This window comes from Schistocerca piceifrons, chromosome 3 (genome assembly GCF_021461385.2).
Source record: "Schistocerca piceifrons isolate TAMUIC-IGC-003096 chromosome 3, iqSchPice1.1, whole genome shotgun sequence".
NCBI lineage: Eukaryota > Metazoa > Arthropoda > Insecta > Orthoptera > Acrididae > Schistocerca > Schistocerca piceifrons.
In genome coordinates, this window is record NC_060140.1 from 362,515,049 (window position 1) to 362,542,897 (window position 27,849).

The 27,849-nt window shown below is 42.5% G+C and overlaps 1 protein-coding gene across 1 annotated transcript in view; it reads left to right on the forward strand.

The window, feature by feature from the left end:
• The window catches only part of LOC124788661 (carbonic anhydrase-related protein 10-like), a 684,001-nt gene that overhangs the window by 93,496 nt on the left and 562,656 nt on the right, over positions 1 to 27,849 (forward strand). The window contains exon 4 of the mRNA XM_047255937.1: positions 2,322 to 2,513. Coding sequence (XP_047111893.1) covers positions 2,322 to 2,513 — 192 coding nt within the window. The remainder of the gene's footprint in view (positions 1 to 2,321; positions 2,514 to 27,849) is intronic.

The window sequence follows — 27,849 nt, forward strand, 5'->3', positions numbered from 1 at the left end:
CCCAGAAAACATATACAGTGTACAGTGACACAGTAACAAGACATGCATCGATCATGAATGCACACAGAAACGTGACTTGAATCACTGAAGGTCTATCGCTAGATTACAATTCTTCAGTTTCTCATTCACTTTTATTTAGCGTATCACAAAAAAATATATACATTTGAAGCAAATTACGAACTACTATCCTGGCCACAAATGTACTCTTTTGATCATTCCGTCACAACCCGGAAGCTTTTTGGGTCCCCAGAAAAAAAATCTCAGATAACGTTCTTGAATTACGTGGCGAACAGTCTGTTTTTCAACGCCACGGTCACAACTTCAGGAAATAGTTTTCTTCCAGTTCTACAGAGAGTCGGCACACCTTCTAGTGGTTGTTCTTCAGTCAGAAATCTACTACAGATTACATGCTATTCAAAGCCAGGTGATTTGGTGGATATGTACGGAATCTTTATTTGTTACTCAGAGAAACTTTAATAATCACTATCAGATTCTAGCACCCTTTAATCTTCATTCTGGGGTTTCTTCAGCCGATGCTAAAGTGTTGTTGTTGTGTTTTTCAGTCCAGAGACTGGTTTGATGCAGTTCTCCATGCTACTCCATCCTGTGCAAGGTTCTTCATCTCCCAGTACCTACTGCAACCTACATCTTTCTGAATCTGTTTAGTGTATTCATCTCTTGGCATCCCTCTGCGATTTTTACCCTCCACGCTGCCCTGCAATACTTAATTGGTAATCCCTTGATGCCTGAGAATATGCCCTACCAACCGATCCCTTCTTCTAGTCAAGTTGTGCCACAAATTTCTCTTCTCCCCAGTCCTATTCAGTACCTCCTCATTAGTTATGTGATCTACCCATCTAATCTTCAGCATTCTTCTGTAGCACCACATTTCGAAAGCTTCTATTCTCTTCTCGTCTAAACTATTTATCGTCTATGTTTCACTTCCATACATGGCTATACTCCATACAAATACGTTCAGAAATGACTTCCTGACAATTAAATCTATACTCGATGTTAACAAATTTCTCTTCTTGAGAAACGCTTTCCATGCCATTGACAGTCTACATTTTGTATCCTCTCTATATCGACCATCATAAGTTATTTTGCTCCCCAAATAGCAATACTCATTTACTACTTTAAGCGTCTCATTTCCTAATCTAATTCCCGCAGCATCACCCGATTTAATTCGACTATATTCCATTATTCTCGTTTTGCTTTTGTTGATGTTCATCTTATATCCTCCTTTCAAGACCCAGTCCATTCCGTTCAACTGCTCTTCCAAGTCCTTTGCTGTCTCTAACAGAATTACAATGTCATCGGCGAACCTCAAAGTTTTTATTTCTTCTCCGTGGATTTTAATTCCTACTCCAAATTTTTCTTTTGTTTCCTTTACTGCTTGCTCAATATACAGATTGAATGACATCGGGGAAAGGCTACAACCCTGTATCACTCCCTGTCCAACCACTGCTTCCCTTTCATGTCCCTCAACTCTTGTAACTGCCATCTGGTTCCTGTACAAATGGTAAACAGCCTTTCGCTCCCTGTATTTTACCCCTTCCACCTTCAGAATTTGAAGGAGAGTATTCCAGTTTACATTGTCAATTGCTTTCTCTGAGTCTATAAATGCTAGAAATGTAGGTTTGCCTTTCCTCAATCTAGCTTCTATGATAAGCCGTAGGGTCAGTATTGCCTCACGTGTTCCAACATTTCTACGGAATCCAAACTGATCTTCCCCGAGGTCGGCTTCTACCAGTTTTTCCATTCGTCTATAACGAATTCGTGTTAATATTGTGATGCAGTAGATTATTAAATTGTTAGTTTGGTAATTTTGACATCTCTCAACACTCGCTTTCTTTGGGATCGAAATTATTATATTCTTCTTGAAGTCTGTAGCCAGATAATTTTAAGAAATGTGCATCATTTAACAGAAGTGTTAGATGTACTACCTAACTTACATTTCACAGAAATGGTAGCTTCTCACCTTGTTATCCAATACTGTCACAGTGTAAAAATACACTAACCGTATTGTTAGCTTAGCTTATGTAAACCATTATGAAGAGAACCACTGAGATGTAGTAGTTGTTTAAATACGTATAATGAACATCATGTCTAGTGCTGGCAATATAATATTAATTCGTGGAACATTAAACCTTCTAAATCATCCTGCACGCACTCCAAATGCGTACTGCCTTGCTTACTTAAAGGTAATGATGTAATTTTAGGGATAAAAAAATCGAACTTAACTCCAGTTGACGGTACGGGTACTGTATAAGGATGTTATGGCGGCTGAAGAGATGCAGAATCCGTCTTTCGTGCCACAGGTGGGCGGCATGATCAGCAACACGGGACACAGCGTCATCTTCACGGTGGAGAACACGACGCGGCACCACGTCAACGTGTCTGGCGGCCCGCTCTCCTACAAGTACCAGTTCCACGAGATACACGTGCACTACGGGCAGCATGACGACTCGGGCTCCGAGCACAACATCAACGGCTACGCCTTCCCCGCCGAGGTGAGTTGCCGGCGCCAGGAGCCACTTAAGTCCTCCGTCTCTCCACTTTGAAACCAGCCAGACTACACTCACTGAGCAAACACTGTACGAGGGCGTGCTGTTGTCAACAGTGCAGTCGTTGAATGTTTATGTGTCATGTCGTAACAATTACTAAATACAGTCTCTATTGAGAAATGAGGGAAAATGACGTTTAATGACGTTGGAAACCACTCGAAAAACATGACTAAATCTTGATTGCCAGCTGACTTTCATTAATAAACAGAGCTCCTTGAGGGTGTAGTGAGACCGGTAAGTAAGGACGTTGTACCACGACATGTGTAAGGAATAGTCTTACACGACCGACGGTGCAAGTTTAATGCTTGATTATTGTTTTTGATTGTGTCTAATGGCATATTGATATATTGATAATTATTTGTGTTTTCCCTGATAACGAGATAATGTAGTTTCTAAACATTTTGTGATAAAGAACGTCGCCATATTTCGAAAACTGGTGCTGAATTATCTTCACGCTGAAATAAAGAGCAGTCGAAAGAGATCGCTGGTATTCACACTGACTTAATGTTTTACCCTGACACTAAAGTTCAAATAGGATACATTTTGCTGGAGAATGAATAATTTAATCACTTGCACATTCTAAACGTCTCTACTAGGATTTATACACATTCGACCGTGTTCCATGATACCGTATATCTGTAAGCTGACCGCTTCCTGCAGGCCGCGGTGGTCTAGCGGTTCTAGGCGCGCAGTCCGGAACCGCGCGACTGCTACGGTCGCAGGTTCGAATCCTACCTCCGGCATGGATGTGTGTGATGTCCTTAGGTTAGTTAGGTTTAAGTAGTTCTAAGTTCTAGGGGACTGATGACCACAGTAGTTAAGTCCCATAGTGCTCAGAGCCATTTGACCGCTTCCTTTCGGAGCGTGTGGTTCAGCGTAGAGCGACCGCTTCTCCGGATGTCTGCCGCTTTTAATTACCGCAGTCTCTTTGGCCTATGAGATACAGTTAAAAAAGTAAATTCTGTGCCTCTTATCAGTGCCCTGTAGTAATCCAACAATTCTGGAGGAACTCCAAGATGCGACAACTGGATTGTTAAACGAGCACCACAAACATCACTAGATCTTCAACAAGCATTTGCTACCATCTCCACAAAATCTCCGATATTAAAATTTCGACTCGAGCGAAACGGAATTTCTTATCATCTAATAATCCTTGACTAGTCGCCTTCTTTCGTTAAACGACACGTCCAGCTAGATACTTGCTCTACGCTTTGTTAGACTGCCTCTTCCGCAACGGTCCGGGTACGCTCGGTAAACAGCAACAGCTGTCTTCAAAAAAAAAAAAAAAAAAAAAAAAAAAAAAAAGTAATATGACACTTCCCACGTTCGCGTACGAGAACACACTTCTGAACACATTGGAATATTTCCGCTACCGAGTACCCAAATACGCACCGCAATACCACCAGCACCTCCGACCACTCAAAACTTATCTTCCCCAACAGCGGTGTTGGCCGGCTCCTAGATTCTGATAGCTCCAAACTGCCATACTAAAGTTTATTTAACACACAAGCCTGTGGTCCAATCAACCTTCGCTGCAATATGTAGGTACTTCTATTGCCCATTTCCCGTTAACACTATTGCAGTAAAGTGCTGCTGGTTGCCGACACTATCAACAGATTATTCCCAAGGTGTATTAGGAAACACCAGCGACCCCATGAAAATCACTCGCCTTTTAAAACAGCTGAGTCGTCGCAGCATGGAAAATCAGGCGTATATCTCCAGGCTAGAGTATAGACCAGAATACATGTCTGCAGAAATTTATTCAAGTAGGGGCACGATTACAAAAGTTACGTTTCTGATACTACTTGCTAGCTGAGCACGACACAAAATTTGACACGAAATATACAAATCGTGTAGTATCTTCCGTGGGTAGGTTACCACTATACGTTAAACATTGTGCATATTGTTAGTATATCCCAACTACGTCTTTTCGTATTATTAACTTGCTGAGTACCAGCGTTTCCATGGTACGTTTTTATTACTCTCTTATATTAGCCCATCTCGTTCTTCCCTCTCATTCCCTGCCTATCTCCTCCATCTCCTCACTGTTTGTCCATCTATTCCTACACCTCTTTCTATCCATCTCCTCCTTTTCCCTCCCTCTATCCATTTATTCCTCCCCTTCTGTCCACTACTCCTTCCCCTCTATCATCTCCTCTTCACATCTCCTCTATGTATCTCAAAGTCTCCCTCTATCTATCCATCTCTTCCTCCCTTCACCCAATTAATTTCCTCCTCTTTCCTTTCTCTGTCCACCTCCTCCTCGCCCTACATGCTTTGTCCCTCTCCTCCTCTTCTCTTTCTGTTCATTTCTTCTTCCCCTCTCTCTCTGTTCATCCCCTCCTCATCCCTCTCTCTGCCTATCACTTCCTCCTCCTGCCTCAGCCCATATCATCCCCTTCCTTTGTCCATCTCTTCCTCTCCCCTCCCTCTGTCAATTTCCCCCTCCAACTCTCTCTATCCACCTCCTCCTCAACTTCGACCTGTGCTAAACTCCTAGTCCGCCCCCCCCCCTCTCCATGTCTGTGCATATCCTTCCCCCCATTCCCTCTTCACGTCATCATGCTTACCCCAAGAAAAGCCTGTTGATTCTTATCCCCAAAGTATTTCTTTCCAGATCATAATAAATGTACATGTATCAAATTTGGTTGAAATCACTCCATGGGTTTAAATAAAGCTTTTTACCCCTGGATTTTCCAGCGATACACGCATTTCAAATATATTTCTCATACACACTGAAGAGCCGAAGAAACTCGTACACCTGCCTAATATCTTGTAGGGACCGCGCGTGCATGCACATGTGCCGCAACACGACGCAGCATGGACTCGACTAATGTCTGAAGTAGTGCTGGAGGGAACTGATACCATGAATTCGGCAGGACTGTCCATAAATTCGTAAGACTACGAGGGAGTGGAGATCTTTTCTGAACTACATATTGCAAGGCATCCCAGATATGCTCAATAATGTTCATGTCTGGAGAATTTGGTGGCCAGCGGAAATGTTTAAACTCACAAGAGTGTTCCTGGAGTGACTCTGTAGTAGTTATGGACGTGTGGGGTGTCGCATTGTCTTGCTAGAATTGCCCAGGTCCGTCGGAATGGACAATGGATGCAGGTGACCAGACAGGATGCTTACGTACGTGTCACCTGTCAGAGTCGTATCTAGACGTATCAGGGGTCCCATATCACTGCAGCTGCACATGCCCCTCCCCCCCCCCCCCCTCCCCCCGGGCGGAGGTTCCACTCCTCCCTCGGGCATGGGTGTGTGTGTTTGTCCTCAGGATAATTTAGGTTAAGTAGTGTGCAAGCGTAGGGATTGATGACCTTAGCAGTTAAGTCCCATAAGATATCACACACATTTGAACTTTTTTTTTGCACATGCTCCCTACCATTACAGAGCCTCCACCAGCGTGAACAGTCCCGTGCTGACATGCAGGGTCCATGGATTCATGAGGTTGTCGCCATACCCTTTCACATCCATCCGCTCAATGCAATTTGAAACGGACTCAGCCGACCATACTACACGTTTCCAGTCATCAACAGTCCAGTGTCGGTGTTAACGGGCCGAGGCGAGGCGTAAAGCACCGAAAAGACATATCGATGATGTTTCGTTAAATGGTTCGCATTCTGACATTTCTTGATGGCCCAGAATTGAAATCTACAGCAATTTTCGGAAGGGTTGCACTTCTGTGACGTTCAACGATTCTCTTCAGTCTTTGTTGTTTCTGTTCTTGCAGGATCTCTTTCCGGCCGCAGCGATGTCGGAGATCTGATGTTTTACGAGACTCCTGATATTCATGGTACACTCGTGAAATGGTGGTACGGGAAAATCTCCCTTTCACCGCTACCTAGGAGATACCATGTCTCATCGCTCGTGTACAGACTATAACACGTTTCCAGTAATCAACAGTCCAGTGTCTGTACTGACGGGCCCAGGAGAGCCGTAAAGCTTTGTGTCGTGCAGTCATCAAGGGTACACGAGTGGACCTTCGGCTCCGAAAGCCCATATCGGTAATGTTTCACTGAATGGTTCGTACGCTGACACTTGCTAACGACCCAGCATTGAAACTGCAGCAATTTTCGGAAAGGTTGCACTCCCGTCACGTTGAACAATTTTTTTCAGTCGTCGTTGATCCCGTTCTTGCTAGATCTTTTACCAGCCGCAGCGATGTGGGAGATTTGCTGTTTTACCGGAGTCCTAATATTCACGGTACACTATTGAAATGGTCGTACGGGAAAATAACCACTTCAACGCTACATCGGAGATGCCGTGTCCCATCGCTTGTGCGGCGACTACAATACCACGTTCAAACTCATATCATGATAACCTGCCATTGTAGCAACAGGAATCGATCTAACAACTGCGCCAGACACTTATTGTCTTACATAGGCGTTGCTGATAGCAGTGCCCTATTATACCTGTGTACATATCTCTGTATTTGAATACGCGTGCCTATACCAGTTTCTTTGGCGCTTAGTGTATATCTGTTAAAAACAGTATAAGACATCGTTGACAAAGTTAGACCAAATTTCAAACTATACACGAACTTCTTTAAAATTGGGTAACACTTCTCCATCTTACCTGTGTATCAGGGCTAAATGGCCAGACACACAATGGATATATGGCCAGCTAAAAAAAGAAGCTTTAAAAACCAATAGTGAATCGTATTAAAAGAATGTCCAATAATCTTAGTATGTTTTATTGAACTGTTTGTAACAGTCAAGTGTTCTAGAGGAAGTAATAGGGAATCACACAAGTCGTTCCTCATTGGCTACAACGAAACAGGAACTTTAACCCATTGCAGTTTTGGAATCACAACCAATTTTTATATCTCGCTATAGAGTTTTCCTTGGAATATAAAACTCTATAGAACCTATTCTGTCTGAACTCCTCTTTTATGTTTTTACTTTATTAATAGTAATTTAGAGGTCTTATTTTTTCATCTGCCTTCAGCAGAATCAATCTGCGGAATGTATTCAGTTGTCTTCTGTAAAAATAAAGCAATTCCCGTCAAGACTAAAAGTAAACGTAATTTTACGGTGTGGATAACTATTCAAAAAGGGTATGGCCATCTCTCCAATCCTGGTTTAGGTTTTCCGTGATTTCCCTAAATCACTCCAGGCAAATGCCGAGATGGTTCCTCTGAAAGGGCACAGCCGATTCCCTTCCACATCCTTCCCTAATCCGATGAGACCGATGACCTCGCTGTCTGGTCTCCTTCCCCAAACAACCCCAATTCATCTCCCCCAGCCGACAGGGAGAGATGGCCACAGCACGTCATCAAACTTGGTGGACTATACCACAAGGAGAAAGAACTTGATGGTTAGCAACAAGACCTATATTGCCTAGAAATGTAAGTTTCTCTAATTACTCAGTGTAACTTACGGAAGGTGGAAAGTATTGGCATGCTATATAATATTACGGTGTATTAAAATCTAAAATCAAGGATAACACTGACTTTTTCTTGAAATAAAGAGTAAAGTGCTGCATTAACGTGTCGGTTGCGCAGAAGACTATGAACTGACTGCAGAGCTGTAAAACTTGAAGTTGAAGAACCACAGCAGTTACCCATCTCCCCCATATGGTTATCGATTCCTGTTTTACCCTACCTTACTACGCGTGATATCAACACTAAACACGCACAACACTTATGCACTCTGATGGACCCTCCAGCTGTCACAGAAGAGTCTAACCATACCCAGCCATTTACATACCCGACGATGGTATGCAGGTATACCACGTTACATTGCGATCCCACTTTGGTTTCAGGGTGCTTCACCTATTTTTATCAGGCAGTGTATGTTTTGATTATTTGTAATCTTGTGTTTGCGATTCGAGGAGCACGTTGAGTGCACCTCTCGTGGCTTCTTCAGTTGACGAATTTGTACATCACATATTCAAGTGCATATAATTGTGCACAGATGTTAGTTTTCCGTTGCACTATGAACATAAAGTAAGTGTACTGTGGCCATAATGGGCTGTGGTTTTCTGTTTCTGGAGGGCTGGCAACACTGAGTGGTAGAGGGGGATCCCCTGACCACAGTGAGCATCGCACGAGTACGGCAGAACTCCAACACACGTTATAGTGTTCAGCTGCGAGAAATATGTCGGTAAGGAATACCGAAAAGTACGAACCACGTGTTGTGATCCGTGTTCTAATCGCGGAATGAACAACACTTACCGAATTTTTTTCACGAATTGAGACGGTTTCCAGCGAAGGTGTTACAAACAGAACGTGTGTGTAGGTGATGTAAGGAGTTTAGTGGAGGCGGAACCAATGTTCATAACGAAGAGAGGAGTGGAAGACCTTTCATTCTGAGTGACGAGTAGGTGCAATAAATCTAGGAAACTGTTCGTGAAGGCAGCCAGTCGACAGTGGATGAAACTTTTGGCGATTTTTCCACAACTCTCCAGAACTCTCTTAAACTAGACATTCACAGAAAGGCTGGGATGCCGAGAACCGTGCACAAGATGCGTCCCAAAACAACTGACAGGACAGCGCAAAAAAAAAAAAATGGGTCAACAGCGTCCATGAGTTTCTTGAGCAAGTTGAACTGCAAGGTGAGGATTTTATGGGCTCTGTTGTAACTGGAGACGATACATGTATGGTTCATTACACACCTGAGACAAAAAGGTCGTTGTCACAGTGGCGTTACACCGATTCCGCATCTGCATCTACCAAAAAATTCAAAACCACAATTTCGTGCAAAAAAACATGGTCTCACTGTCTGCAACCGAAAAGACATCACTTTAGTTGAAGTTGTACCTCAGGTGGAGACCATCAATGCACAGCAATATTGGGTCCCTAAAAAGACTCCAAAGGAGCATTGAAAATAATAGTTTGGGAGTGCTAACAAGAGAAGGGTGCTTGTTGCACAATATCCGTCTTCACACAAGCCTACCACCAAGGCCTCCTGGCCTCATTGTAATGTTTTGAATAGCCTCCTGTACTGCCCTGACTTGGCGCCTTCAGATTATCATCATTTCTTGCCCTGGAAGTCTGCCTCGATAGCTGAGTGGTCAGTGCGGCGGAAAGCTGTGCAAAGGGGCCCAGGTTCGATTCCTGGCTGGGTCGGAGATTTTCTCCGCTCAGTGGTTGGGTGTTGTGTCGTCATCATCGTCATCATCTCATCCCCATCGAGGCGCAAGTCGCCGAAGTTGTGTCAACTGACAGTACTTGCACCAGGCGACCTGTCTACCAGACGGGAGGTCCTAGCCACACGACATTCCATTTCATCTCTTGGAAGGTACACGTGAGTGGAATTAAGTGTAGAAAGTGGTTCTGAAGTGGGAAATGAACTGGCGGTAGAGTTCTGCGAGAAGGACCAAAGCTCACAACATGAACTCAACGGGATGGCGTATATGTGGAAAAATAGTAAGTGTATCAACAAAAGCTTGTAATATTTTTCTCAAATACACTTTTTCAAAAACAGAAAATACAAAAATTTAGTAGTCTTACTCTCTAAACATACATCGTAATTTAGGTCCTGTGTAACTTTCTAACGCCCATCCCCTTCCTTTTGAAACAGTCATCTGACAGTAACTTGCTAAAACGTCGAAACTAGTAATGATACCGTTAGAGTAGCCTGTGGATGAAATGTATGATAAAACATTTCACAAAATGGGCCTGCTTCTCGAGGATTATATGTGTAGCCTACGTGACTACAACATTATTCGCAACAATGAGGCAGTATCCAGAATGAGAAGGAAGTTTCATATCAGCGCACACTCCGCTGCAGAGTGAAATTCTCATTCTGGAAACATCCCCCAGGCTGTGGCTAAGCCATGTCTCCGCAATATCCTTTCTTTCAGAAGTGTTAGTTCTGCAAGGTTTGCAGGAGAGCTTCTGTGAAGTTTGGAAAGTAGGAGACGAGGTACCGGCGGAAGCAAAGCTGTGAGGATAGGGCGTGAGTCGTGCTTGGGTAGCTCAGTTGGTAGAGCACTTGCCCGCGAAAGGCAAGATTCCGAGTTCGAGTCTCGGTCCGGCACACATTGTTAATCTGCCAGTAAGTTTCAATGAGAGAGTATTACAAATGTTCAGCATTTCTACAGCACAGGTCACTTGAAATTCGTCTTTCGGTAGTTTCCTTCATCTACATGTAGCAGGTAGATTCGCATTGTACACATGTCGCTGGATTGGTATAATGATGAAATTAGAGAAAAAAATGACACGTGAGGTTCAATAGGCGGACTTTCATCCCAGGCAGCCAACTTGGATCGAAAGTGGAGACAAACGATACTGGTAACAGCTTTGTTGCCCCACATACACGCTTACTATGGGATGGCTCGGAGAGTACGCATGGAAACGCATTCGGATGGAGTACAGCCATTGCGCGCGATTGGTCCTAACGATGCACCTAACGTTTAATGAAATAATGTACTACACGCCGCACTTTTACGAGTAGCGGGAGTGTGTGACGGCGGCAGGCACACGTCCGCAGCCGCCTGCCACAGCATTTCGGCCCGGCACGAGGCTCGCTAATATTTCAAAGGGCGCGCGACATTAAGCATCCGCCGTTCGGAGCGCTAGTGAGCCATTAATCCGGAGCCTGGCGGTACCGCGCCGCTGCCTTGCGCCCCCTACCGCCGCGCCGACTAACTACGCCGTACATTAGGTACTACATTAAGTGTAAATGACGCCTCGGACCCCCGTGTTTGTGCGAATGTACTGCTACACTGTTTGCCTCTCCGTGCGACACGCTAACAGTATTTCGTGGAGCAGTGTCGCGTCCGGTTATAAAGCCTGGTACTGGACCTGGCGAGTACGTCGTAACAGTTGCAGAAGTCACCCTAGCAGTGTTTCAGTATCAAAGTGTTGGCAGGACGTGACCAAATGGTAACCGCAACCGCTTTACTACTATTTACTTGTATTATTTGGCAATAAATGCAATTTAAAAATGACTTCTGAAGCATATGACATTTCCAGACGTTAGTCGTCTGGCGTATTTACACCTACATCTACATGAGTTCTCTATTATTTACACTTTTTTGGCAGAGCCTTCATAGAGCAACTTGAATCCTATTTTTCAACCGTTCCACACTCGAATAATATGTGGAAAAAATAAACACCTACATCTTTCCATACGAGCTCTGATTTCTCATATTTTATGACGATGATCAGTTGTTCCTAAGTTCTTCTGAAGCTTATGGATTCAGTTGAATCCGCTGCCTTTAAATTTGTGTAATTGCTAGTGTAACCGAAACTGATGGAGTTTTTTAGCAGTCAAATGATGATATCACGTTTTTTACCATTCAGGGGAATTTGCCATATTTCCCTCCATGCGGGTACATTATCTCAATCATTTTTAATTTGTTATAATCTTATCAAGATTTCACTGTACGGTAAAGGACAACATCTTTATCTTCTGCTCAGATTGCTTCTTAAGCCGTTTATATAGATTAGGAACAGGAATGGCCTATAACACTTCCTCGGAGAAACCCAGATACAGTTTCTGTTTCATTAGATGGCTTAAAACTTCGATCTGTCTAATAGTAAATTACGAATGCAACTGCATAAATGAGAAGGTGCTCCATAGACCCGCAATGCGATTACAAGCCATTTGTGAGGGACCGTTCAAAAGCCTTCTAGAAGTCTGGAAATGTGAAATCAACTTGAGATTCCCTGATGACACCACTCATTACTTCGTATGATGAATGTGTAACGAAAGTTAAAATAACATGACGAAATCCAGCTGGGTAACCTCATTTGAACATAACCGATATTTCAGCAGCTGAACTCCCCGTCATATTCAGTACCCAATTTAAACGACATATCGCTGTGCTTTGCATGTCCTGTCCGGTGGGATACTCCAAACATGGGCGCTAATAACCTCGACGTTGAGCATCAGAAGCTCCAAACACACACACGCCAAACATGAAACCACAAGGAAGGCGTATGCAGAAAGACAGAACACTTGGTAGTGAAATTAGCTGCACTACACAACCATAGATGACCAACGTCAGACGTTATCGATGATGAAATATTAGCCAATAGTATATGCTAACTTAACTCCACCGTTATCTGAAAGGGAGAGTGCAGGATTATAAACAGAATTTAAGAACAGTGCTCCTTCTCTTCTTTAAGATAATTTGCTAGTTACACCTAGACAGCTTCCTTAATAACAACAGTCAAACAATTGGAAGTGCTTATCATTTCTCTATGTTTCTATATTCCGTTGGATGACCGGTACAAAGGCTGTGTTCTGAAATTGCAGATTTTCCAGGCTGCTGTAAGCGTGTGGGATACTTACGCGGCCGGCCGGAGTGGCCGTGCGGTTCTAGGCGCTACAATCTGGAGCCGAGCGACCGCTCCGGTCGCAGGTTAGAATCCTGCCTCAGGCATGGATGTGTGTGATGTCCTTACGTTAGTCAGGTTTAATTAGTTCTAAGTTCTAGGCGACTGATGACCTCAGAAGTTAAGTCGCATAGTGCTCAGAGCCATTTTTGATACTTATGCCTCATATAACAGACCTCCACTGTTCTGATGATTTGGCCACAACAGCGAGGCGTATAGTAGTCATCCGCCTCCTAGATAGCAAAATTAGCCTTTACAGAGACTGTAAGTGCCCTATTACTAAATGACGGTCGGAAAACCTAGTTCACATTGTGTTTCCCAAGAATTTGACCAACTCTCTTGGAAATACTACCAGCGTAAAACAAAGCAGCTGTAGACTTAAGCGTCACGTCATTAACCTCAACACACTCAATCGACATGTGATCGATAGCGCAACGGTCCTATGATCTGTCTCAAACTATACTCAATTTGGCGTGAGGTATCTGAGGTTGAGCTAAATCAGCTGATCAGCTGACAAACTTTCAGTGACTGAGGTGATATGGATCCTATCGACGAAGGTTTCAACTACCATTTCACGCTTATCTGGTAGGTGAGAACTACCAGGCCAAAAAAAAAACTGGCTTCCTATAACAGGCATGTTCCAACGTTACATTATCCTCTTTCCTGACCAACATATCAAAGAAGAGAAAGCAGTTATCCTTTTACACCTCCACAGTAAAGTCAATATTGTAACTGGACTGAACTGGGATATTCTAAACAGATGTGACAGTTCTCAGTGCCATGACACTAGCTAAAAAAAAGTGTCACCTTCACATCTAAAATAGCATGCAGATATCAAAGCTATTGATTACAGGATACTTCTCCGGAAAACTTTCTTAAAATATTGGCAGCAATAATTGTTGACTTTTGATTATTTTGTATGTTCAGCTTCTGACAAAACTATAGAAGAAAGACACACGGAATAGTAATAAAACAAATATACAGAAAGAATAACAGACTTGTGTAAAATTATTCCAAGTGAATGATTACATATCACATAAACATCACAGTTCCATCAGAGAGCCGCTCGGTGTGGCCGAGCGGTTGGGGGCGGTGTTTCACGGATTGCGCGGCCCCTCTCGCCGGAGGTTCGAGTCCTCCCTCGGGCATGGATGTGTGTGTTGTTCTTAGCATAAGTTAGTTTAAGTGGTGTGTAAGTCAAAGGACCGATGACCTCAGCAGTTTGGTACCTTAGGAATTCACACACACTCTCCATCAGAGCTCTGTGTTCCGGGAACTTAACCGTGCAGTAGTCTTTCCAAAGGTCTTTATGTAGTTGTTCCACTAGCACTGAAATCTTCTGTTTGGGACTGTGTTATACTGTTTGTTCCACTGTGCCACCATGACATCCTCCGGTGAGTAATATAACACATTTATAAAATGATGTTTTGCACGTTCCATGACTGGCGTTGATGTGGTTGATGCGTTCCAAAGCTTTCTCGTCTGTTGTTGATATGGTTGGTTAATCTCATTCTTCAGGCCTTGTGCGGCAATACGTGTCCAATTCACTCTCCGGCGTTACTCTAAATCTCAAGGAATGCCGGACCTACATCAAGTATGACTAACAGGGCACACTGTACACATCCAGAGATGGGTAACACAAATGGCCACAGGTTTTTATAATTAACAGAATTGGCAGACGTTTGAAGACTGAAATTATCACGTAAAAGACCATTTTGTTTGAAGATCCAATATTAAGTGAAGAATCTATAAACATAATTTAGCCCCAGAAGATTATACTAATTAACGCAGGTACAGACGCACTGAATCATTCTTCAGACACTCTGTACGTGACTGGCACGAGATGAACACTTAACTTGCGGTAAAATGCTAAGTATCCTCGGGCATACACTTCAAAGTGTTTTGCGGAGTATTTGTGTCAGTGTAGAAGTATATACGGAGTTGGTTAATAGAGTTTATTTAGATTCTGTACTGGCTTCTAGACTCAAGCCTAACAGGAAACACTATCGACTGTGTTTTTGTACGTGAAGTGTTTGTGTGTGATCCGCAACTTGTTCCATTCAACACTCTGATAATGATGATTCCAGTTCTAATTCGTTTGTGCGCTGTTTCAAGGTGTTTTGAAACTGTTAGAAAGCAGTCGATTATCACGCCCTGTTACGTAGGAAGGAGTTCGTGATTTAGATGTGATCCCTTATGAATGGGACGGCCGGGGTGGCCGAACAGCTCTAGGCGCTTCAGTCTGGAACCGCGCGACCGCTACGGTCGCAGGTTAGAATCCTGCCTCGGGCATGGATGTGTGTGATGTCCTTAGGTTAGTTAGGTTTAAGTAGTTCTAAGTTCTAGGGGACTGATGGCATCTGGTGTTTAAGTACCATACTGCTCAGAGCCATGAGCCTTCTATATGGCGGAAAATTCAAAACTCCAAAATGGTTGACCAGGCGCACTTGTCCCGAGTGTAAAAAGCGAGATGTTGGACCTTAAGACCGCCTCTACGATGTTAGAATCGAAGATGGTGATCCAAGATAGCAGACCTGAGGATACATGGGACATCCTGCATGGTTGTCAGACTTCTTGGATTTTCCCCAGTCCTATGACGTCACAGTACAAGATGGTAAGCCAAGATACCTGGCAAAGAAATAGTGGAACAGCCAACATTGTTGCCAGGTCATTTTTCCTGAGCCCAGCATCCAAGATGGTGAACCTGAGGATAGTGGACAACTTACATGGTTCCCACATCACCTGTGCTAAGAGTTCAATCATCCTAAGTGTAAAATGATATCTGAACAATTTCCCCCACCACTTTTACGCTAACTTTAAAACTGTGTAACTTAGTTATGCTGTTAAGCAATCAGCACCACAACTGCGATAGGATAGGAACATTTATCTAAACAACAACATTACTGATTTGTATAAACAGTGTAATCCACCAGAGGCCTGTGCACCAAGCAGTGTGCCGACCGCACAGCACAGCGTTCGCTGCCGTGCCGTGTCACACTACCTGCTTCCTGTTTCCGTGCACCACCAGCGACGTCCCACCGACTCGGAGGCCCAGTGGGGTGTGGTTCTAATGCTATGACTGCAGATAGCTCCCTGTGTGATGTTAATGGTCCAGCGACTGCGTCAGCTCCACATGTGATAGAGCACAGTGTGAGACATGTATGTGTCAGTAGGTGCCCCCGTTCCCAACTAAGCGTGCATGCCACGTGATTCCTGACACTGCCTGCGGGATATTTGTGGCGCAAAGATTTTCCCAATGCTATTTATAGCAATGATACTATGTGCAGTTGCAACATGGTGTAAATTTTTCGCTTGTCTGAACATGTAAGTTATTCCAAACGAGAAAATACTTAGCAAGTGGTTATACAGGCATATTTTTATGACGTTCGTCATACACGAATCTTGCTGCTGGACAGCACCCTACAGCGCTATAGGAATGCGATTTAACAGTTATAACATTCCACAGCTGCCTCAGCACACACAGTCGCCTGCAGACTGATGTTCAGTTTTCAACTGAAGCACGTTTTGTGCTAGCTAATTAAAGTGTAGGTACTTGATGGTTCTATACGACTTGAAATACATGCTTCTTTAACACAGTTTAGCCTACTTTTCAGTCTCCCCCCCCCCCCTTCCCTACCAATAAACACGTGACAATTGCCGAATAAGATTATTTTAGCATTTCTGATGTACGTATTAAGAATTCCAATTTCTTGTGCTGCAATGCCTGTATTGTAACATTTCGATGACATTCAGCATCCCCATGGCAGTACGATAGGATATTACTGCACACTTTCCGATCTTCGTTGGAGCCTGGATAACATTTTCTAGAATGCACAGTTTCCTCAGAGTGTTAGAGAATGGTGGTCAATGGAATGTGTTTCTTGGAGAGTGACACACTTCGCAGAACACGAAGGAAGTTTAGAAGGATGAAATATCACAACTCCAATCGCATGTAGAAAATGTGCTCATAAAGCTTCATAATGTTGTGTGGCCATTGTGACACATGTAGTAAGGTAGTAGCAATAGTTTCCTATCACTGATTCAAAATGTTTTCAGAACAATCTGTAGTCCCACTAGTCGTAGATTAGTAGTATTAGTAGTGTTAATAGCTGTCAGTTTATACCATCGATTCAAACAGATTCGCAACTAGTTGTCCTGTGACGATCATAAACTTATTCTGACAGATGGCAGTACTATTCCTTAACTAACACAGGTTTTCGCTGTAGGTAGTCTTTGGTGCTGTAGGTTATTTGTCAGTTGCCGTATTCATTCAGAGGTCTAGGTTGTTAGTATAAGTAGTAGTGCAAACGAAGGGAGAGATATAGTATTTGTTGACTATGACCAAAGTGCACACTCCAAGAGTATCAATATTTATCCTCAGGTTGAAATATTGCTCACCTTTAATTCATGCCACGTCTGGACCTTTCACGAGTCCAGTCAACCATAGACCATACATTCTGTAGCCCCAGTCTTGCAATACCATATTCCTTAGCTGAGGACCCAGCACTTGACCGACTCGTATATGACTGGTGAACCAGCACCATCACAGGCTGGCCGCTCGAGGCTAGATCATCATCACCACTAGGGAGACACTCAGCGATCTTTGTTGAAGCTTCTGCAGTGCTCGCTAACACTTCCGTAACAGATGTATCCTATCTTAGCTACTATTAGATGCAGTATCAGAGCTCTTTCGAACGTCTGTCCTGCCGTCGAAGTGCTAGCCGCCACGACCACTGGCCGTGATAAGAACAGACGAGTCGAAGCGCCGCCGTGCCATGACGTACCCTTAATTATCATATATTTTTGCTGTAGGGTAGACTTCGATGTGACATAAATTTGTCAGTAGGCATAAAGAGCGAGTTAGCATTAGTTTACAGTATTCAATTTCATGCGAAGTTTATTCCCGTGACTACGAAAAGTTGGTGACCGTAGTCTATGTATGGAGTGTTTTGATGGCAAGGGGTGTTTTTGGTGATTTTACAAGGCAAACACACATGGAACTTTCAAGACTATTTGACGAGCGTAGAAGATCCAATTTTCATTTTTTCGGACATGACGATTAGTGTCAGATTACAGTTGATGACATTGCTACATCAGGAATTTGGTACAAATCGCAGAATCCATCACGTAATGCGTCGTATTTTCCAGAAATACTTGTACTTTGCGAAGGTAAAGACCGCTTCCCAGGTACTTACAATGAGTGCATGATGATGCAGCTCTGAAAGCCTCAAGAATGGTACAGCTTCCTGAAAGTGAACATCAGCAATACCTATGATCCGTAAAGCTCTGTGTCACAGAAAGGAAGATCAACATAGAAACCTTATGTACAGGCCTCAAGATAGTATAACTGTGGGATTGTCTTGCTTAGAACAGTGGTATCATTGTGCTGGATGTGTGCTGTTCATGATTTCGGTCACTCAATTGCAGACAAAGGTTTTCGAGTGGTTTGTATAACTTTGCGGCCAGCGTGAAGCAATCGCTGCGTCAGTCCCCACTGTCACTTTTCTAAGATCACAGATTGTATCTTAAAAGAAGCTGCGTGAATTTCTTGTATTCACACGTTACGCAAATAATTCTAGACGTGGCAAAGTAGCCCATTAATTGGTGTAAGTCTTGCCTTGATACGTACTAGATGAACTACGAGAAGTGTCGAAGTGTCACGGGTTTGCAATTCGTGATAATTGACAGTGCCGTACACTCATTTGGAAGCGTCACAGAGAACGTGCAGACGCAGGAACGCATCCATCGGAGTGTGTGTATCACTTGGACAACGTCAAGGTCAGAAAACCAGAGCGATCAGTGATGCATGATGTCGAAAGGCGCCGGTGGCTGGGGCCGAGTGGTTCTAGACGCTTAAGTCCGGAACCACGTGCCTACTACGGTCGCAGGTTTGAATCTTGCCTCGGGCGTGGATGTGTGTGATGTCTTTAGGTTAGTTAAGTTTAAGTAGTTCTAAGTGCAGGGGACTGATGACCTCAGATGTTAAGTCCCGTAGTGCTTAGAGCCACTTGAACATTTTTTTTTTGTTTTTTTTTTGTCGAAAGGCAGAGTCTCGTTCCGAGCTAGTAAAACGGTTTATGCAGACGCTATCGTTCTCTGGAAGGTAGTGGCTTCTCATAAGCAAGCTAACTGACGTCATATACCAACATTGGAGTCGTGAGAGCGGTCGTCATACATCTCACTAGAATGTAATAATGAGAGCGTAAGTCTTATACATATGGGACTGTAAATACCTTATGGCGCAAACTGCAGGAGGCAAATGTTAATGTTCTTTGTTGGGCAGCGTATCGAGTCAATTTGAGTTATCCTGAAATATACCCGTTTCATACATTTTAAGTATATACTAGAATAATATTTAACTAATCAGACACAGAATGTTATAGCGGACGGCAACTATCCCACATCTCAGTATACATAAATGATATAGTACTTAGAGTCAGCTGTACTGTAAGATTTTTCGATGACGGTACTGTTGCGTAACAGAAAGTATGACTGTTGGACTATCGTAAGGAATTCTGGAAAACAGAGAACCAATTTCCTCTGAACACTGTTCCACATTCTCGACCATGTCAAGCCTAATAATAATGAAAAACTTTAAATATTCGATAATGACAATAATTTAAAGAGAGCACCTGATGTTAGTAAATTCAAGTTTATCGATGAACTTTGTACAAATATTTAGGCTTATTACTATTAAATGGAATGATCTCGTAATATGAGCGTTGCGAATGGAAGTGTTCTGGGAAAATGCAGTGTATTTCTAAAGAAAATCGCTTACAAGATGGTTGTGCCACTATTCCTGAGATTTTTCCAGTGTTTGGAGCCCTTGGGAACGTGAATAGAACTGTTCTGGGGAAATCCAAACCACCTCTAGAGGAATCATACATAATGTATTGGTGCCAGCAATTCTGGAATATTTTTCCATTGCTTGGAGACCTTATCAAGAAGACATGACAATGGGCATTGAATTCAGAGATCGGCTGCTAAGAACTGAACAGGACAATAAATCCCGACATACGAGAGTGTAATACAAATGCTACTACTCATGACGAATGGGTTAAACAGAGTACAGTGCGTGCATACTGGGAACTTTATTCTGTTACCTCTGCAATTGCAGTGGTATTGAACAGGTAGCGAAATCTCCAAAGTGGCTACAACTAAGGCGAATTTCACTGGTAGAGATATATTTCCTTCTTTAACATCAGGACAGACAGTTTCTCCTCTAATTTTTCATTATAGAACATCTGACCTTCCATTTTAACCACCATATAATCACAAAAAAGGGGTCTGTAATGCGTGTATGCACATTTAAATTATTCTTCTTGGAGAGGAACATGCATTTTCTGTTAGAGAAGGACTGTTTATCATGTTGAACAAGCAGGTATATGTGGTGCATTTAACAGCTACGTGCATGTTAAATTTTCCATGTCCATCTCTGAGAGATGGTGACAAGGCGAAAATACTATTTCTCCTGCACAGGAATGAAAATGCTGTAGCAAGAGGAATACTGCAGAAATCTCGTGCATCAATACGTCCTCAATAGTTCAAAATACTTGTAAATTATTCAGAACGTATTCTGCATTAACTGGGACGAACTGCAAAACTGTACAACGTATAGAAAAGAAATAGCGCATGAAAGTAAGAGGTGCATATTTTTACATAACACTCGAAATAGTATCCTGTGTTCTTACCTCGCCCGGGATTTCTGTTACACTTTCGTCTGGTACTGCATCAGCCTGTTAACATCATAGTATCGCATCTTCAGATTCGGTGTGTATGTCAAGCCTTCTTCATAAGAGCTCCAACACTGAAAAAATACTCCAGAATTTGTGACACTAGCCCCTTGTATGGGATATTCTTCACAGATGCATTTCATTTAAAGCTTTCATTCGCCTTTCCTAATAGTGATTTTATGAGATCGTTCCGTTTAATAGTATTACGCTCAAGTAACTGAATGACGTTCAGCGCTAATCTTGTAATTAGATACTACCAGATTCGTTCTCTACGTTATTGCCGTTTTCGTACATATCAAGTTAACGTTTTTCATTATACTCGGAAGAAATTTTGTGTTCAGCTTTCAGCAATTCCTTAATATATTTTTATAATGATGCTGTGCTCTACACACTCAGCAATCGTATAGTGTTGTGACCCGAAGTGTTACATCGTTTATGTGTATTAAGATGTGGTAGATTTGCCGTCTACTATAAAGCACAGTGTCCCATTACTTAAATATTCCTCAACAAAAGGGTTAATAGATTTCCAACAGAGTAATGTTAGACAGCTTTAATATGATCCCATAACCAGCATACAAAACATAAAAGACATTTGGTGTTTACTTTTAGATTTTTGCAATCCTTTTTTACCCTTTCACGAATCCACTCCACTGACATGTATGACAAGCGCTCTCGCGGTTCTAATTTTGGGAATTGATGACAGCTACCTTCCATGGACATATGATGTCTCCAGAAACTGTTTTCTCCCACATTGATCGAGGCTTCTCCTTTCAACATCTCGGACCGCTGGTCACTGTGGTATTCTGATGCTGAGCGCTTGCATGGGATACACACCTCTCGATGGATGTGTCCCACCGATCTGCAGGTCCCCTGTGGCGATTCTCAATGGGCGTTCGGCACCGTCAATTATCTTTGACTACAAATATGCAACAATTTCTTGTAGTTCATCCAGTATGTGTTAAGGCAAGACTTTCACCAAGCCAAAAGGATTCCTCTGCCCCGTATAGAGTTACCTGCACAAGTACAAGAATTTCTTACTACATCTGTCAAGCTATAGGCTATGACCTTAGGATAGCGACTGACTGGACTGATTCAGCGATTGCCTTAGATTGGATACAAAGTGATTGAAAACGGTCAGAAATATTTATCGACAATCGAGTGATCGACATTAAGAACAGCTCGTCTCCATCTCAGTGGTTTGACAATCACAGACGTACTCTCAAGAGACCTACACCGTAACACATCTACGTCCATCTTCCCTATGGTGACAAAGAGTTTCATAGTTTACAGATCTTCTTTTCTCAGTAGCCGGTCCCATTCTGGAAACTTCCAGAATTTCTAAGATTACATCATAAAGTGCTCATTGCAAGCACAATGGACGCGGTCACCGCCTACGCAACGTGCAACTCTTACTGAAAAATACTACATTTGGGCCAAATTCGAGTTGTAGCAACGCCATCAGCAGTAACATAATAGGAATCGTCATATACTAGCGGTAAGACGATATTTGGGTTTCCTGTATTCGTCAGACAGTCCTGGAAGTTTCACATATGTGTCTGCCACGTAAGTTCGCAAAAAGGACACCTTGCTATCAAACAGAAGTCCCACACACCATGGAAGTATTAGAGTCGCCAGAACATTTCTCCGTTACAGGAATAAACTTCGCACGAAAATTCATACGGTCAACAAACGCTACATCGCTCTTGATAATCACGAAGCCTACCTACAGCAAAATTCTGTGGGAGTTAAGGAAATGGCGTGCTACAGCGGACTTCCATTGGTCAGGTTGCATTGACGAAGTGACACTGGTGTGTAGCACATGGGCTATGCGACTGATGCCCTCATGCTGCCCCGGTTAATAGCTCGGACAGGAGATAGCTACTGAGTGTCAACACTCAAAACTGTGCGAACGAGCACTGTTTAAGTGTCAACAGAGATCACTAGGTGTATTCTGGGATACTTGTGTGGGCCTGCCCTGGCACATCTGGCCCATGATGGAGCGAGTCTCGGGGCATGTATGAGTCGGCTAAGTGCAGCTTCTTAATTAGTGACCTGGTTTTGCCAAACTGGAGGTTACAGAATGCATGGTCTTTGGAAGATTCGACTCGTGAAAATCTCTGGCATTGCATGTGTAGATGTAGGGCAATATTTCAACCTGGGGAAAAATATTGATACTCTTAGACAGTACACTTTGATAGTTGTCAACAAATACTACGTCGCTCCATTTGTCTACGCTACTACCCAACCACCTAGACTTCTCCTTGTATATGGCGACCAACAAATGCATATAGAACAAAAGACTGTCTACAGGGAAAACCAGTGTTAATTAAAGAATAGTATCGTCGTCTCTCAAAGTAAGTGCATGATCGTAGCTTTACAGCGATTTGAGAATTTGTTTGAATCTACGGTATAAATTTGTTGCTACTACTATACTGCAGCTTTCTGGGAATCTATTTTGAAAAAATAATTGGAAACTGCTGCTACTACTTCACTAGATCTTCCACAATGGCCACAAAACATAATGAAGTTTTATGAACATGTTCTCCATATGCGATTCCTGAAATGGTGCTTCTTGTCTTTAAAATTCTCCAACTCTTTGGGGATACTGTGGATTTTGTTATCGCAACGGAATATCACAGCTGCTGAACTGGAATCTTCTTGGTCTTTGACTGTAGAAATTGTTATTAGGTTTCAACAAAAATCACAAGTTGCGCTGTAAATTGCCATGATCATGGGAATACTGAATGTCTTAGCAGTATTACTACGCATGGAATGAGATGTAAGAATTTAAAGTTCTCATTGTTTACACCACAGACCAAAAAATAATCTTTTATGTTTAAAAACGTTGATGAGTTTTTTCAACGTGGTGTTGAAAATTAGTCTAAACCGTGCCAAACAAGATGATGTGTTGCAAGTGTTTGATGTAGCACCAAGTACCTGAACTTCAATTATCTTGTATAAAACGCGCATTTGTTGAAAACTGAAAAGCTGTCTACAGGCAACATACAGGCTGCGTCAGCCGTAGAAACGCACAAGCATTACATTGCATTGTGATACTACTGGATGTTGCTGTTCAGTTCTAAATTAGGGGTGTCATTAGAGCCTTAAAAATGCGTTTGTGTTTGTGGTTTCTATGTTAAAATATCCTGTGTCTTCTGAAATGCCAGAAATTGGCACTGTAACAGTAGTGCTCCAGGTGTCATCGCTATAAATAGCATTAAGAAAACTTTAGAGTGACAGAAGTTCTGAAGGTGTAGACAGGACAGTGAGTGGAATCTCGCAGCGTTCGCCAGTGGGATGTGGGGCAGCTGCTGATACACGCGTCTGGTAAGTCACGCTGTGTCTAGTCGAAGATGTGGAGCTGACACTGACGTAGTACCAATGACGTCACACAGTTACCTGGGTACCGTCGTGCCATTAATGTCACGCGACATTGGGCCTACAAGTCGACAGGATGTGACGACCGGTACACTCCTTCACCGGCTGCAGGTGGGCAGTGTATTGTGAGGGTGGTACATGGTTTGATTTAGACGCCACTAGTGGTCTTGATAGTTTAAGCAAATAAAATGGTATCGCATTTGTTTAAACAAACTTTCCAGTACTTTCCAAGCCATCGTGATAATTGTTTAACCCTTTTAGAGTCTACGGCTACAATTCAGTACATTTACGTTTACTGTGTCTTAGATGCAACACAAGCATTTTTCCCAATGGAAACGTGAGGTACACATTTGTGAATGTTCAGTATTTTTATCATGCTCAAGTGCTTCCAACAGTTGGGCATCTCTATGAAAACATCAACAAGTCAATGTAGCTGCGCGCACAATACACGGATATTGTTGGTTTGCTATATTCCATTATATTATTAAGTATTGATATTGTTGCTTTGCTTGGTAATTATCGAATAACCATTTTACTATTTATTACGATAGAAAACACTTCGTGATTAGTTAATATACCCCATAAAATGAAGCCAAATATACAAAGTATGTTTTGAAAATGGGCACATATTTTTGCATAAATATTAAGGGATAACCTAAGAGCATTACGATATGAATAAAAATTATCCTTCCTCCAGAAGATATTCACCTCTGAAAGAGTGAAAAGCGCAGTTGTGTTACACGGTTTTTTAACTTCAGATAACAACGGTGATGGAAATTATTTATACATGGAAACGGCACCAGTGAATTGTGTTGTGAGAGTTGTGGGGACATTTCTGGACGTTACTTTACACGTAGGACAACTGGGGTGTTAGCAGACGTGACCCGGCAAACATCCAGGCTGCTCCACTATCTTCAGGTCCTTCATCATCGATTTCATACTTAGGACAAGCGACTTGACGACAATGCAGGCTATCGCTGTATTTCTTGGTCCAACACCTTCGATTACCATGTTGTTTTCCTACGTCACAGGACATGGTAAAACCCGAGAAGTTTGTCAACCATACAAGCAATCGCAGTATCCTCAGGTCTGCCATCTTGGATTGTGACATTTTTAAGGGTAGCCCTAAGGTCTGCCATCTTAGGTTGTATAACTGGGACAGTTTTGGTAGTTTCACAATCTTAGATCACCATCTTGGATTCTGATATGATAAAGGCTGTCCTAAGATCTGGTATTCCGAATTTTGTACTTAGAATGATTGAGCTAGGTACGGCACCTAGATGTTTTGAATTTCCAACCATTGTATACATAGGACAATGGGCCTTTGACATCAGAGATGTGTGTGAAGCAATCTTGCAAACATGCATAAGGTTAAAAGAAATCCGGCAATAATGCAAACTGTGCAAGGTAATAGATATCATCACTACCCGCACACTGAGATGTCAGTCCACTCATTTTAAACTACAAATTCTAAATTGTTACTTGAAGTCGGTACTTTTTGATGTTAGTGCTTTCATAGTCTTGTTTGAGAACATGAACAGTGCAAAGTAGTCGGCTGACACGCACCATTGTGTCATTCCCTTTCTGACTACAAATATGGTGAGCTGCATTGTGATGCTGAAGGTGCAGTTGGTCTATGGGGAGCCACAGGAACATAAATGGATACACACGTGGTAGTTATCAAAGGCAAACGTACAGTGCCTCGTGACTTCACTGCTGAACCTATCGTTCGACGGCACTGCAGTGAATCTTATAAACATCCTGAGCACATATATTTAACTCGTACACAATTGGAATATAATCATCACTTTTCATGTTGTAGTCATAATTAATTAGGTATTATTTAAAAAGAGATGTGAACTTGCTTAGTTTTTAAAGGTTTTTCTCCGATGGTTTTCTTAAATTTATATGGGCTGTATTTTTCTAAGGTCAGTAAAATGCCAATATAAAGCCTCTGAAGGTCATCAATATCTCAGACAAAAGAAGCCTTAGCGACTTTTATAGTTTTTAGTTTAACCGACCCGGCATTACGAAGAGAGAAATGATTCTGGTAAACTGGTTTCTTTCCCCCAGTTCTTTTTTTTTTTTTTTTTTTGTTCTTCTATGATGTCTAAAAGTCTTCATTGTCCCATCAGCTTTTGAAGCAATATTCTCTCTGCTATTAATTTCTCTATTAACTGGTAAAACATTCCCTTACGAAATGTCTTCTTCTTCTTTACAGTTTTGTGCCTCAATTTTCATCTCATTTGTAGTCTAATTCCTACCCCATAAATCATCTCTGCGGGAAGGAAGCTATACAGAGTGAACCGAAACCCTATCCACAAACTTTCTGAGGTGTTAGTATGAAGCAAAACGCGGAAAAAAGTCTAGTAAAACTGGGCTCTAAATTGCATACCTTAGTAACTGTGAGCATTGGTTCAGTAGAAGATATGTGTTTGACACTAGCGAAGATGATCAAGTTCTCGTAGCTTTTAAGGTGTGTAGACATTTTTTCTCGTTTTGGTGCATACCATCACTTCTGACCGTTTGTCGGTGGATATATTAAAAAAACTAGAAACCCGCCTCGATTGCGAAAAAAGCACCTAGTGTTAACCTAGGTTTCGGCGTAGATAATTACACCTTCTTCAGAACAATAAAACCCACAAGTGCCTAAGAAGACCTTTGTCAATGATTAAAAGAACGCCATAGCTATACATTTATAAACGAAAAAAAGGCAAACACAAACAGTACATATGTACAAAGTCTAAACCACTACTTAACGTAATGGTGTAACCTCCACCTCACACCGGCCTATGTTCCATGGGCCATGACTGGCCCATCGAACATAGGCCGGTGTGAGGTGGAGGTTAAGTTAAGTAGTGTTTTAGACTTTGTACATATGTACTGTTTGTGTTTGCCTTTTTTCGTTTATGAATGTATAGCTATGGTGTTCTTTTAATCATTGACAAAGGTCTTCTTAGGCACTTGTGGGTTTTATTGTTCTGAAGAAGGTGTAGGTATCTACGCCGAAACCTCGGTTAACACTAGGTGCGTTTTTCGCAATCGAGGCGGGTTTCTAGATTTTTAATAAATTAACCAACGATTGCTGACGCGCTGCGATGTTGAAGGTTCTGTGTCGGTGGAGTTGTGGTTCACTCTCTAGAGTTGTAACAGCATCAGACTTGAAGTTAAATTTCAGAGAAGGGCTTAACAACTCCATTTTCAAATCAGCAAAATGTATTGAGCACATACAACCATTAGGGACTGAGAACATTTTTTGATTCGTCTCATTGTTCCTGTGAATACAGAAAGTTAAATCCTAATTTTTTTCGTTGCTTGCGGTAGTCAGTGAAACATGCTATCCTACAGGAAACTTAGTTTTCACAGAAACGCTTGAAAACAATCTCTAAAACCTTTAATACCCATACAGCGTAATGGTAGTTTCACTCACGTAAACAATAACGTATGCACTAAAACCGCCATGACAACGTAATAGATTGTGACAGTTACTAGCTACTGACCAGTGGTAGGGATCGGTCGTGGCGTCAGCGTCTCAGTCTGTTACTGGACGCACACACACACACACACACACACACACAGTGCGACCCCTACCGTGTGTTCTAGTAACCGTGGATTCAGGGATTGTACTACAGGTTCCGTACGGTTTTATAAAGACAGAAAGTGGCCGATGAATAACAGACTCCACCTCATAACATCCATCTCCCTTTGAAATGGCTCCAAGCACTATGGGACTAAACATCTGAGGTCATCAGTCCCCTAGACTTAGAACTACTTAAACCTAACTAACCTAAGGACAGCACACACACCCATGCCCGAGGCAGGATTCGAACCTGCGACCGTAGCAGCAGCGGGGTTCCGGACTGAAGCGCCTAGAAC